This window comes from Daucus carota, chromosome 1 (assembly GCF_001625215.2).
Source record: "Daucus carota subsp. sativus chromosome 1, DH1 v3.0, whole genome shotgun sequence".
Lineage (NCBI taxonomy): Eukaryota > Viridiplantae > Streptophyta > Magnoliopsida > Apiales > Apiaceae > Daucus > Daucus carota.
Genome location: NC_030381.2, coordinates 31,042,407 through 31,056,989, shown reverse-complemented (window position 1 = coordinate 31,056,989; position 14,583 = coordinate 31,042,407). Strand labels below are relative to the sequence as shown.

General features: G+C 35.0%; 2 protein-coding genes across 4 annotated transcripts; both read left to right on the top strand.

Moving 5' to 3' along the window:
- The first annotated feature begins 1,479 nt into the window (after positions 1-1,479).
- Positions 1,480-4,342, top strand: LOC108227221 (scarecrow-like protein 3). Of its 3 annotated transcripts, none has more exons than XM_017402280.2 (3): positions 1,480-1,757; positions 2,169-3,596; positions 4,192-4,342. In XM_017402280.2, exons 2-3 carry the CDS (start codon positions 2,185-2,187, stop codon positions 4,211-4,213), a joined length of 1,434 nt encoding a protein of 477 aa, XP_017257769.1. In that variant the 5' UTR covers positions 1,480-1,757; positions 2,169-2,184; the 3' UTR covers positions 4,214-4,342. The 3 variants fall into 3 exon arrangements, with proteins under 3 accessions (XP_017257769.1, XP_017257754.1, XP_017257792.1); XM_017402265.2 differs by having other exon boundaries at positions 1,481-1,799; XM_017402303.2 differs by lacking the exon at positions 4,192-4,342 and having other exon boundaries at positions 1,482-1,799; positions 2,169-3,729.
- A 667-nt stretch (positions 4,343-5,009) lies between these two features.
- On the top strand, positions 5,010-14,372 carry LOC108226886 (magnesium-chelatase subunit ChlD, chloroplastic). Its single transcript, XM_017401884.2, has 15 exons — positions 5,010-5,349; positions 6,883-7,061; positions 7,520-7,601; positions 7,679-7,995; positions 8,179-8,302; positions 8,942-9,034; positions 9,724-9,819; positions 11,369-11,515; positions 11,674-11,886; positions 12,129-12,284; positions 12,467-12,574; positions 13,098-13,232; positions 13,394-13,555; positions 13,848-13,968; positions 14,057-14,372. The coding sequence occupies exons 1-15, from the start codon at positions 5,047-5,049 to the stop codon at positions 14,140-14,142; spliced, it is 2,322 nt and encodes a 773-aa protein (XP_017257373.1). The 5' UTR covers positions 5,010-5,046; the 3' UTR covers positions 14,143-14,372.
- The last annotated feature ends 211 nt before the right edge of the window (positions 14,373-14,583 follow it).

The window sequence follows — 14,583 nt, the reverse complement described above, 5'->3', positions numbered from 1 at the left end:
TATGAGAAATCACGATGGGTAAATCTTCTTTCCACACCCCACTCCTTGGATACACATTTTTCGTCCATTCTCATACATATCTCATTTTCTATGTACATCCAAACACTCCTTATAAATGTTGTCGACTATGTCATTTTCATTTTCAAGTAAGTTAAATTTTAAGTCGGTTTTTCTATGCTATACCCATGGATCCACAATAAGCACAAAAATTGATAAGTTTGTTTTGTTTTGTTTTGATTGGATTACATCCTTTAATAATAGTGGACCCATGCATTCAAAACAACCACACCAATAAAGATAGACTAAATTCATCAATCTTAGAGCATCTCCAAGAGCCTCCTTGTTGGCTCCTAAATATAATATAAAAAATGTGGCTCTTAGCAATTTAGAACAAAGTTAAGAGTGTAAACTCCAACAATACTCTCTACATCTCTTCTCTATTTAATATTTTATTCATATATTGGGCTCCACTACAACAAAAGAGAGTGAAAGATGGAGATGAATTGGAGGGAAAGATTTTTTTATTGTAAAAAAATAAGTTAAGAGCCATGTGGTGGCTCTTAACTTTGAGGAGAGAGGAGAGAGAAACAAGAGGCTCTTAAGATTTAAGAGCCACTTAAGAGTCTCTTGGAGCAACATTTTTCCTCAACCTCCTCAAATCTCAAGTTAGGAGCCTAAATAAAGAGCCTCTTGGAGATGCTCTTAGTGTTTAGCATGTGTTCATGTGCACATACTAAACCGTTCCATTTTAAATTGAGTGCAGGGTAAATCCTATCAGATTTGGATGGCTGTAAGATTTATTGCCTCTGTCGACTGATACAAACAGATATCGACAATCTGAAGAGGCTTTTATTTTTGCAGGAAAAAACAAAACAAAAGTTTAATGTATTTTGTTGCAATTCTCAAACTTTGTCCATGAGGAGACAAAACTGGTGGGATTTGTTTGTCTCTATTAGAGTGTATTTGGATTCGAGTGGAAAGATAGAGAATACTTTATTCTTCAAGTGACAGCCCCTGATTCCCTATCCAAATTGAGCCATGACAAATACTTGTATCTATTTGGTATACTTAAAAGACTCCTTTCTCATCCTATATATTAACACTAACAGGCATCTCATCAATTAGATGTGAATTATTCACTATGGTTTCAAAACATGATGGTAAAAATTTGGAATCAGTTAACCTACTCATACAGGATTTTGCAGAGATTTTTTTGAATAAATTCAATATTTTTGTTCAAATCTGGGTATAATCAATAAATTGATAAATTATTTTTAGGATTAAGCGGGGAATAATAGGAGATTTTTTAGTAAATTATTAGATTTTTAAAATACTCTATCAAAATAATATTAATAAAATTTTAATAGAATTTTTGTGTTTAAGTAAACAGTTATTTTATTTTCTGTCAAAAAAAACAGTTATTTTATTTTAGATCGAGGAAACCAGATCGAACCGAACTGAACCGAGCCGAGCGAAAATTGGTGCTGGTATCTGTTATTCTGTCAGAGCTTGAGTGGGGTACTATTTCTCTGTAATTCCGTTTTCTTCTGAAAGGTGGAAGGACACCAAAACAGTAAAGACAAAAACAGCTCCACACATTCTTTCTCCTCTCCACAACTTATTACAACAGCTTGCTTTCAGACTCAGATTTCAATCTACTTTAACTCAACTTCCAACTGCTCTTCTCTAATTTATTAAACAAACCCCATAAACATCTTTAATCACTTGTTAAATCAGAGAATTGTGAATATTCTTAGGTAAATCACATGGGTTTTTGAGCACTTTCTCTGGCATTCTTTGTAAGCTCTCTGCAGTCTTTAGTATTATAATTCCCTTACATGTTTGTGTTTGAGGTTTGTTATTGTCTTAACCTGAATTGGACTGCTCTTTGAATCTTGTTTGGTCAATGGTTGCATTTTCATTACAGTATTTTAGTGCTTTCTAGTTTGTATTTTAGTTCTTGTTGAGTCGAGGCTTTCTCATTGTTCATTGTTGACTGTTTAATCTAAATACACTACTTGTATGTCTTTAACCTAAGTATGTGTGGACATATGGTTAAACCAAGTGTTTCTTAGGTTAATAAATCTGATAAAATTGGGTTATTGATTGTTCTTTTGGTAATTGAGCCTTGTTGGACAATTTTTAGTAATTCATATTTTTCGATATAGGAAGCTCTTGTTGAATATGATGTTTCAAGATGATGGATCGTCGTCTGTGACTTCATCGCCTTTTCAGAATTCTCCCATGATTTCACTCTCTCCTGGCCTTGGATCACCATATCCATTGCTCAAAGAACTTAAATCCGAGGATAGGGGTCTGTATTTGATACACTTGTTGCTCACTTGTGCAACTCATGTAGCCACTGGAAGCCTTGAAAATGCTAATTTGTCGCTTGACCAAATCTCCCACCTTGCTTCGCCTGATGGAGATACGATGCAACGTATTGCATCATATTTTGCTGAGGCGCTTGCTGATAGGATACTTAAAGCGTGGCCTGGTCTTTACAAGGCCCTTCATTCCACCAAACTGTCATTGTTTTCAGAAGATATTCTTGTGCGGAAGATATTTTTTGAGGTCTTTCCATTCTTGAAGGTGGCTTTTATTGTCACAAATCAAGCTATTATTGAAGCGATGGAAGGGGAGAAAATGGTTCATATAATTGACCTAAATGCAGCATATCCAATGCAATGGCATGCCCTTCTTCAAGATCTGAGTGCACGACCAGAAGGCCCTCCGCACTTGAGAATAACCGGGGTTCATCCACAAAAAGAGGTATTGGACCAAATGGCTCATGTATTGACCGAGGAAGCTGAGAAGTTAGATATACCATTTCAGTTTAACCCTGTAGTTAGTAAGCTAGACAATCTTGATATTGAACAGCTACGTGTAAAAACCGGAGAGGCATTAGCAATTAGTTCAATTCTCCAATTACATTCACTGTTATGCCCGGTTGATGAGCCTCATAAGAGATCTCCATTAACTACAATGAAATCAAATGGAGTCAACTTGCTCAGAGCCTCACAAATCAAGCAGAGCACTTTAGGTGATTTGCTCCAAAAGGATATGGTTAATGGACAAAGCCCTGGTGCCGACTCAGCATCCTCCTCACCGCAATCCTCAGCTCCTGCAGTTCAAATAGATGGTTTTCTCAATGCATTGTGGGGCTTGTCACCAAAAGTCATGGTAGTAGCAGAGCAAGACTCTAATCACAATGGATCCAGCCTCATGGAGAGACTATCAGAATCTCTATACTTTTATGCAGCATTATTCGACTGTTTAGAATCTACACTTCCAAGGTCATCAATGGAAAGACTAAAGCTGGAAAAGTTTCTTTTCGGAGAGGAAGTCAAGAACATTATAGCTTGTGAGGGATCCAGTAGGAAGGAAAGACACGAAAAACTTGAAAAATGGATCCAAAGGCTTGATTTTGCAGGATTTGGCAGTGTGCCTTTGAGCTATTATGGCATGTTGCAAGCAAGAAGATTGGTACAAGGTTACAGCTGTGATGGCTATCGGATCAAAGAAGAGAATGGCTGTGTCGTTATTTGTTGGCAAGATAGAGCACTTTACTCAGTTTCTGCTTGGAGGTGTAGAAGGTGAAATTGTTAAACTTTTTAGTTTCAATTTTATGAAGTTCTCTAATTTCTTCTTTTTGCACCAGAAAAGTAAAATTATGTTTGTAAAAGAAACTTCATAACATGAAGCTGAATGCTAATTAGGTTTGCGACACTACTCTTGGTACTATGTCTTTGCTCTGCGGTGATTTCTATTGTCTGTGTTGTTTAAAGTATCTTTTTTGATGAACTAAAATTCAACTTTCAAGCCATCATGTAGAAATACATATTCCGTGTTTATGGGTTCTGATAAATTCGTTAGACAAATGACTCATGCTACTCATTTATAAAACTCATCTCTGATTTGACATTGGTGAATTTAGTTAATACAAAGATTAATTGTCGTTAAAATCTTGTAAAGATATAATGATGGGATAAAAGACTTCCATGATTGATTTCTTCACTAAAATCTTGTAATATTAATTGTGAATCAAGAAGGTGCCTGTGAATGAACCATGTCCAATCTGCAGTGCTGATCTGAAACTGTAATGCAGAAGTACTACTTGTTCGTTTGCGAAATCTGTGTTGAAACAGGTTCAACAACTCCATGAAATGACTGTGTGCAAATCTTTTTCAGAATGGCCGAGGTTGATGTCTGAAGAATACAAAGGAGATGAATTGAGCCTGATAGTTAATTTTTTCTTCCTAAGTTCACATATTGTAAAGTAATATATACCCAGTTTAAGAATGTGATTTTTGAATGTTTAATGACATCTTTCATACAGCGCATGAATATGCTTTAACAATTAAAGAAAGCAATATCAGGATGACAAAATTAAGCATTTCTTGTGGATATTTTTTTCCACACAACTCATGAAAGTGAAAAGATTAAAGCACAGCAAAGTGTTAAGTTGCTTTTAAAACATATTACATTACAAATCTCAAGGGGTGTATGGATTGTTTTTAATCTATTAATTTTAATGGATAGCATGTGATTTTAATTTTATTCGGATTCTTGATAGAATGTCGTAGAGTTGACACAGATTCTTTAATATTTCAGCATGATATTTCAAAATCTCATGTTTTGGTGGAATTTTAAAAAACTTAAAATGCACCAAGAAATACCACAGAGTCCATCATTTTATGAAATCCAAAAAAATCCATCGGCAATTATTAATATCATCAAATTTTAATGAATTTTAAACAATCCCAACTGAATACTATAGCATTTTAAATCATAATTTAAAATTCTAATTGAATGAATTTCAAAGTCCCAATCGAAACCCTCAAATTTCATAATTAAAAATAGGATAATATAAACAGATTTTGTGTAATAAATTATAAATAAATAAAATTTAAAAATAACTAAAATCAAATTGTATATTCATGTAGTAATTATTTAAATTTAACTAATTGTTTCAGTTGAACAAAACTCCGTATCTAGTAAAGTATATTATTGTTCACATGACATGTGCATAGAAGAGGATAATATATGCAATCTGATAACTACTCCAGATTTTCCCACTTCATCACTTTAATGGCTCTTTCACCTTCCCCTTCTTCTCTGCAATCTTCCATTTTTCAGCAACCCATTAAAGTATTACACCCAACTCTTCTCGCTCCTTGCTCTTTCAAGCCTAGCAGCAAACGCAGGGTGCTCACAATTCGTGGAGCTGCTGCAGCCACGCTTGAATCTTCAGCTGCTGCTAATAACAATGGCGCTGTTGGGATAGTTACACCAAAAGATGCTTCTTTTGGTAGGCAGTACTTTCCTTTAGCTGCTGTTGTGGGCCAGGTACTGTCATTCTTTTGTTTCTTGTATGTTTTTGAGTGATCAGATTTGTTTTAATTCATAGGAAAGCTGATAAAGGGTCACTTTTCTTTGAAACATACAAACAATGTTTGACCATCCTATTGTAAATTTGGAATTACGATCACTGAAGTACAAAAACGGATAAAGTTCGGTCTCTACTTTGTATTTTACTCTCTGTTATGTAATTGGGGTTATGGTTGGTCTGTAAATTGTCATGATTGTACTGCATTGAGTGTTTTTATGGAGTAAAGTTTGGGTTTGTAAGTTGTGAATGAGTAGGATTTTGGAATTTGGGTTGTGATTGTTAATGTGTTGGAGCTGGAGTTGTGGGGGTATTGTTTACAATTAGAGAGGGGGGGGGGGGGGGGGGATTCAGGTTTTGGGTTGCTTTCGTGTGTGTATAGGCTTAAAAAAATTGAATTTGGATGACGAGTCATTTGGGTCATATTTGGGTAACAGGAGCTATGTGGTTTCGTTTTTGAATCCGTGTCTGTATATTTGAGCTGGTCATGTAGGCATTACCTATGTACCACCCCTCATGCCATTTTTCTATGTGTGGTTTATGTTGTGTTTGGTTGGGGTGAATGGATGGAATGAATGAAAATCTAAAGGAAATAATTGAGGGTAGAAGGGAAGACATAAAAAATTATGAGTGGATGCATGTTTTCTATGATGAGATTTGGGTAGAAAATGAGATGATAGGGAATGAATCATTCCTGCATAAAATGGTAGGTTGAGTTCTAGTTAAGGGTTATAGGAATGGAATGGTGGAAGGAATGAAATTTTAAAACATTTAACTATATTATAGTTCAAATTCCATTCAGTTCCCTCCGTTTTCATTCACCCCAACCAAACACAACTTACCATATAAAAAGTAGCAAGGGTGTTTAAATAATTTAATTTGATGTCACTTAAATATTTGGTAATGCTTTTTAGAAAATGGGATCCTGAAATATGTTTTCGATAGGTTTTTATGCAAGAGAATTATTGGTTTAAGCTGATTAGAGTGGTGAGGGAAATTTGGGTAAACAGTGAAAATGAAACACACTTCATAGATAATAAAGAGCCGACTTCATGAATCAACAGTTGAATTCTAAATAACAAGAGCTAGCATCTGAAGTAAAATGGTGGGAAGAGATGTTAAGTTATAGTAGGATTATAAAGACTTGGATATATGTGAGAGGTACAAGTCCATGCTGGAAATTGTTGAGAGAGGTGGACTGTTGTACACAACTCATCATTTTTATATGTGGATGTGAGGATTTGTAAGCCAGATTTTGGATGCTGGATTGTATAATGTATTTAGTAGGAATCATGGATGATATTCCTGTATTCACTTGCTGGAAAGTAGAAACCATCACTACTCATAGAAGAACACTATGCTGTATATGTTTTGGTTTTAATAAGTCTATTTGTCAATCTTGCTTCATATGGGAACATCAGGAAATCTAGAGTTATGTTTTTACAACATTGGGTATCAATATGCTCCTGATAGATGCAATCAACTCTCTGCAGGATGCTATTAAAACTGCTCTTTTACTCGGGGCTATTGACCGTGACATAGGAGGGATTGCAATCTCTGGTAAGCGAGGAACAGCCAAAACAGTAATGGCCCGTGGCTTGCATGCAATTCTTCCGCCCATTGAGGTCGTGGTTGGCTCAATATCAAATGCTGATCCAGCCTGCCCAGAAGAGTAAGGTCACATTTTATTCCTGTATGTCTGTTTGTCGGTTCTTCTGAACAGTACCCAAAGCAGTTACACACTTATACTACAGCTACAGCAGTGCTACTAAATTTGCAAACTAGCCTAGCCATGGCATAAACTCAAATGATACCTTTTAATATGCAAATATTGCCTTAGTTATACTTAATGTTGCGTTCCAATTTCCAACCAATCAACACAGAGGTCACCTGCAAAAATATTTAACTATTTTCTGAAGCATCTATATTCTATGCAGAAAATAATAATATGTTTTTATGAGTTTCTTTGCAGGCTTCACTATGGATGAGATATTTCTAAATCTCTTATATCACGTTGATATCCATCATTCTGAATGAACTGACTTCAGTATATTATTTATAGCTCAGAGGTTGATATAGATACTTAAACTGTCATTTAAAGTTATCCTTCTTGTCTTACGATTTTTCAAGGTGGGAAGATGGACTTGCTGATAGGGCATATGACTCTGATAAAAATGTCAAAACAGAGATAATCAGATCTCCTTTTATACAGGTATGTGATGGAGAAGTGCTAATATTTGTGACAGTTTAATATCATGTAAAAGTTATCTGTTGCATTCTCTGCTACAGATTCCACTTGGTGTCACAGAAGATAGACTGATCGGATCTGTGGATGTAGAGGAGTCTGTGAAATCAGGGACAACTGTTTTCCAGCCGGGCCTTCTTGCTGAAGCTCATAGAGGAGTTCTGTATGTTGATGAGATTAATCTTCTGGACGAGGGTATCAGTAATTTGCTCCTTAATGTGTTGACTGAAGGAGTCAATATAGTTGAAAGAGAGGGCATCAGCTTTCGCCATCCATGCAAGCCACTTCTAATTGCAACTTATAATCCAGAAGAGGGTGCTGTACGCGAACATCTTCTTGACCGTATTGCAATAAACTTAAGGTAATAATTGTGACTAACATTTGCATAACATAGAGCTAGAAATTCACTTACACACATGATTTTTTTAAGGAAATATGTTATTATAGTACGCGGTGATCCGAATACATTTCTTCCTGTAATTTTAAAGAAAATTATGATATAACTTTCTTTCTTACTTGTTCCTTTGACACCGTTATTATGCAGCGCAGATATCCCAATGAGTTTTGAAGACCGCGTTGCAGCTGTTGGTATTGCAACAGAATTTCAGGAAAGTAGTAATGAAGTGTTTAACATGATGGCAGAAGAGACAGACTATGCAAAGACTCAGGTAATTGTAAAATGAATTGAGAATAATCACTCAGAAAGCACATTCAGCATGTAAAATTTCCGTCATGAATATATTTACTGCTTGCCGACTTCTAACATGGAAAATAGATTTTATTTAAGATTCCCTCTACTAAGCAATCTAAAAGTTCATATTTGTCAGCTACTTCGTTTTATATTCGGAACTACCTAAATTGTTTACAAGCAAGTCAGTAACATGAACATCATGTGGACCAGATGTTAGGGTTTTCCATTGCAACATTATAAGTTTAAAGACAAGTATAAATGGTATAATACGATGTTGTATTTGACAGTGTTTTGGATGTGTAGTAATCTCTAAACTAATCATCACTATTATACAATATTCCCTTGATAAATATAATGACGGCAAAAAAAATTACAAATTAGACTAATATATATTATCTTTTTGTCTAATTTGTAATTTTTGACTAATAAATGCATTGTTATGAAGGCATTTATGAACAATATACAACGGGCACAGCCATAGTTTATATACATGTATTCCTGTAGTGACTATTGCTTAATAGGATAACCTTTTCAGTTGTTTAAGGTATAACTTCTTTTTTGTTTGTATAATTTTATCCTTTAGTATTTCATTAGAAAACATGATATTCTCCTGCAGATTATATTGGCAAGGGAATATTTGAAAGATGTTATTATTAGCAGAGAGCAACTGAAGTATCTTGTTATGGAAGCCCTCCGAGGAGGTTGCCAGGTCCTGTACAGAAATCTACCTTATTTTTTTTTTTAGTTCTGAATCCTAATTTGCTGCAAAAATATTGAGGATTTAACTTTAAACTAAAAAACCAAATTGAAATTGTATAGGGAAGGTCTTGTGTTGGATAATGCATGGCATGGTTATGTAAATATATTAAAAAGGTCATTTGAGGTTTTAAAAACCAAAGAGGCTTTATTAATTTAATTCTTGACATAGTTTGTCCCGACGATAAGAATGACTTTAAAATGCACATTAGAGGTCAGTCATGTACACGAAGATTCGGCGTAAGATCATTTCAAAAGAAAAAGGAAACCAACTTATACAAAAAATGCAAAGGATGTGACTAAACATGCGAAATGAAGTGGTATGACATAAGTATGACACTATCCGATCTACACTGCGAAATGAAGTGTTATGACATAAGTATGAGAGTATCCGATCTACACAACTGTAACATCCTACATCGATAAGATTTAGTGTGCTTGTTTTTACAAGCACAAGTGAGCAACTAATTTTTGCCAAAATGCTAACTTTTGGACCGACCTCTGAAATGCAGACCAGTGCTTTACATTGTGGGCTTTGGGCCGGTAATGCATTGCATTGTCGGCTTGGGTAATTATAGTGACACATTTGGTTAATTACAGGGTCAGCTTGGTAATTATAGTAACACATATGGTTAATTACAGGGTCATAGAGCTGAACTATATGCTGCCCGTGTTGCAAAATGCTTAACTGCTCTTGAAGGGCGCGAGAAAGTCATTGTGGAAGACTTAAAGAAAGCTGTAAGTAAATGTTTTTATATGTTAAATAATGCTGTATGCAGTTTTGTTAGATGATTTACTCTCTGACTCCTAGACGGCAAGACGGATGACCCATTTACCTTTAATATGTCAATTTTCTCATCTTCAACTTTAAAACAAATGTAATTAATTTGAATTATGCACTATATTGTATAAGACTGGATTTCCACTCGTTGTTTGTTCCCTGATCCTAAAGATTTATAATCACTTCATTTAAACCATCGCAACGTCCCTGAACCGTATAGTACCTCAACTTGTTTGTTAGATATCAGGTCACTACTGAAAGCCTCAACGCTATAAGTACGAACTAAACAGCCTTGGAATCAATTTTATTGGAGGGGGGAGTTTCATCCCATTATAATAAGTTAATGTACGTATAATCTTTCAAGAATCTTGTTTTTTAGTAGAAAATTGTTTCTGGCATATATTAAACAATAAATAAAAGTGTGTGGCATGTAGCTGCTACTGTCTGGCTTAGGGCGATACGAAAAAGTTTAACTACTGCTTGAATTTGGGTGGTATTCAATCAGTGCGCATCCTGTGTTAGTTTCCTGAATTATATTCAAATCTTCGTCCTGTTAGTCAAGCACGTTGAAATATATACACACAGCCTTGTAGTCAGGGATATTTGCTTCTTCAACTACTTGGTTATTCTGTCTGTTTATTATACTTATATTAACTGATACTTAATCAAGTCTTTCCATGAGCTTCTTTCAACATGCACTGACATTGTTTTAAGTACTGAATATGAATCTATAGAACTCGACTCATTAAAATTTGGTAGAAGAGGTATGATAAGAGATAATATTTTGGGTCAGGAATTTAACGAGCAGGGAAAAGCAGTGTTGTAAAAAGCGGGAATCAGACTTAATCGGTGAAGTCATGGAACAAGGATTAATCGGAGATTAATTGAATTGATCGGGGATTAATCGGAATAATCGATGATTAATCGGATAATTAATCAGTTCGGCGAGCTACGGAACAGGGATTAATCGGTGATTAATCACCGACTTTTAGAACAGAGGGGAAAAGAGTGAAACAATAAGCCATTTCTAGAAAGAGAGTGTGGAGATAGGAAATTTTTATAAATAAAAAATGCAATATTTGAAGGATTTTCAATCAAATGCAGGATGCTTTTTAGTATGATGTACCTTACACTTTATTTTATACTAGATAGAAGCTGGCGTGTGTAGCAGAACGTAGATCAGAAGCTTGTGTGATGTTGTAACAGAATGGGTGGCATATATTTTTGAAGAATGTCTTTCATGTACTGTGGTAATACTCGATATAATTACCTAAAATGGCATATAATTTTTTTAAGAATATCAGATAGGTAAAACTCTAAACTAAGACTAATGAAAATACCCATGATGTCTCTTATATGATTAATAAGATAAGAGTACATATAACAGGATACTTTTACTTTTCATTTTCATAAAGATCTATATAGGCATGGTTTCGCCTTCTTTAAATTGGTATCGTGTTGTTTAAAGTCATATACTGGAACCATTAAATACTGTCAATGACACAGGTTGAACTGGTCATACTTCCACGTTCAAACATCTCTGAGACGCCCCCTGAGGAACAAAATCAGCAGCCCCCACCTCCACCACCTCCACCACAAAGTCAAGAAGATTCTTCTGAAGAACAAAATGAAGAGGAAGACAAGGACCAGGAGGTTTGTTCATAAGATAAACTGTCTATTTGTTGTGAGGGAGATGGGGTCATTTCCGAAGTTCCTTCATCATACACTCATTGCTTATTTTTTTTTCTCTTCTGATTAAATGTTTCAAGACAGCTATGAGCTTTCCTTTGACATTTATATTCTGAAAGCAGGAGGAAAATGAGGACGAGAAAGATGAGGAGAATGAACAACAGCAGGATCAAATACCTGAAGAGTTTATATTTGATGCAGAAGGTGGTCTGGTGGATGAGAAACTTCTCTTCTTCGCACAGCAAGCACAGAGACGCAAAGGAAAAGCTGGGAGAGCAAAAAATGTTATATTTTCTGAGGATAGAGGGCGATATATTAAGCCAATGCTTCCAAAAGTTGGTTCTCTGTTTCTTTTCTTTCATCTCAACAAACTGAAGTTTGAAATAATTATTAGAAGAAAAAACACTATAATCTTCAATTTTCCTGTGTTTATATTACTGAAAATTTTCCTATTCAAGCACATATTTTATCTGATAATGTGGTACATGTAGTTGGTCGACAAACTGAAGTTTCTTATTTGCATTTAATAACCTTTAGTGTGTTTTTCCCTCTGATCAAGAAATTATGGGTTTTGCAGGGTCCTGTAAGAAGGTTAGCAGTTGATGCAACTCTTAGAGCAGCTGCGCCTTACCAGAAATTGCGAAGAGAGATGGACACTGAAAAGATTAGGAAAGTCTTTGTCGAGAAAACTGACATGAGAGCTAAACGAATGGCACGGAAAGCTGGAGCCCTGGTAAGCATTTATTTCATCCTACAGTTGACAATACAGTTAATGTAGAATTCAAATTTCTCACAAGTAGTTTATATTAAACTTTTTGATAAAATTTAACACCGACGATATGTCAGCTGTAGGCATCCTTGACACTGTATTCGTATTCTTGGTTTTTTTATCTGTTATTCTATCTTATACAACAGGTAATATTTGTCGTTGATGCTAGTGGGAGCATGGCACTCAATCGAATGCAGAATGCAAAGGGTGCAGCCCTAAAATTGCTAGCTGAGAGTTATACAAGCAGAGATCAGGTTCATTTTAAACTTTTCCTTTGAACTCTTACTTCTGAAGTTTGCTTCAATAATATCGGTGTCACCTTCACTCTTAAGCTGCCATGGATAGGTAAGATCATGAGAACCTTCTTAAGACAACGGACAACTCTATGCATACATAACTCAATAAGGATTTATGGGATAAGTAACTCGGCTGTAAAATACAACCATATCTGAAGGGGATTTATTTTTATACATTGTTTCATCAAGTTCAGTTTTGGAATTAATATGTACTTGTGTGCAGCTTGTTATCTTAAATTCAGGAATCAAGATGTAGATTGTTGCTCAAAGTTAATTTTTCTGCATAAATTTTAAGGAAAATGTCACCAGGTGCAAGTAAATAGTAAATGCCTTCCATGTATTAAAATACAGATATAGATTTTGTATCACATCCTAATGGTGTATCTCCATTTACTCATTTCAACAAAAATACAGATACCTCATTAACTAATATTTCGTTTCTTCTCTTGTTCTATACACTGCTAATGATAACATGCACCAGGTTGCCATTATTCCATTTCGAGGAGATTCTGCAGAAGTTCTCTTACCTCCTTCCAGATCAATTTCAATGGCAAGAAAACGTCTTGAGAGACTTCCATGTGGAGGAGGTTCTCCTCTAGCTCATGGTCTTACAACGGTATGCGGATTTGGATTTGTTTATTAGGTGTCCCACTGTCTAAACTGTACCATCACTATTTCTGAACATAATGACTCTAGTTTATTCTTTTAAGCCTGTTTTTCTATTAACTGCTACTTCATTTTGCACTTTGGCGCCCTTCTGCAATTGGTCTTGTCTAGGCGGTCAGAGTAGGGTTGAATGCTGAAAAGAGTGGTGATGTTGGGCGGATAATGATTGTTGCAATAACTGATGGAAGAGCTAATATATCACTAAAAAGATCCACTGATCCCGAAGCTGCTGCTGCTTCTGATGCACCTAAACCATCTGCATCGGACTTAAAGGTAAGATTAGTAGACCTTGCAACCAAAATTCTAAGCTCAACACATAAATTATACTGGAAGATCTAGTTTATATCTGGGGTAAAAATATGTCAATTTTAAGGAAAACGGCAGACTTGAGTGTCGCTTAGATTAAAACAAAAATTGATAATTTAAAATTATTATTTGATTATGAGATGTGAAGTGGGCATATGAAATTATCTATTTAACTGTAAAAGATAGGATAACCATTGGCTCTGCATGCCTAATTCAGAATTATGATTTCCATTCTGACTCTTTCCTTGCATCCATAAAGGATGAGATTCTTGAAGTGGCAGGTAAGATATACAAAGCAGGAATGTCACTTCTGGTGATCGACACAGAAAATAAGTTCGTGTCAACTGGATTTGCAAAAGAGATTGCTAGAGTTGCACAAGGTTTGTTGGCAAAAGTTTCCATTGAAAGTTTAGTAAATTTATGTCTCCACTTCTGCGATTTTTGCTTAACAAACACTTTGTGCCCCAGGAAAATATTACTACTTGCCAAATGCTTCAGATGCTGTTATATCCGCCACAACAAAGAATGCCTTATCGGATTTAAAGAACTCATAATTTTGTATAGTCAGCCATTTTTCCCTCTCGTTTCGCAGGAGTTAGTTGCAATAGTTGAGATTAACTAAGCTGTGTGATAGAGAGTCCTCAATGTATATACCAATTAATTTCTACAAGGTGTTGCTACAACTATTGAACAATTAAGATGGTTGCAGTAAGATGAAATGTTCTCTCTCTGAGAACTGCAATTTTTACAACATAACTAAAGAAATCATAACTAATTAATTTTTTTTTTTTTTATCATTGGATAAAATTTTGTGGAATTGATATATCGACACGAGGCATGAACTATATTAGTAATTAAATTTATTTAAAAATTGTTAGCTCTTGTTAAATATTTACAATCATCAATTATTTATATCAAAATTTCATTAGAAGCTGGTACTATAATCTTACAAAATATGTTAAATTTTCAAGTAAAATAATAATTTTAATATTTTA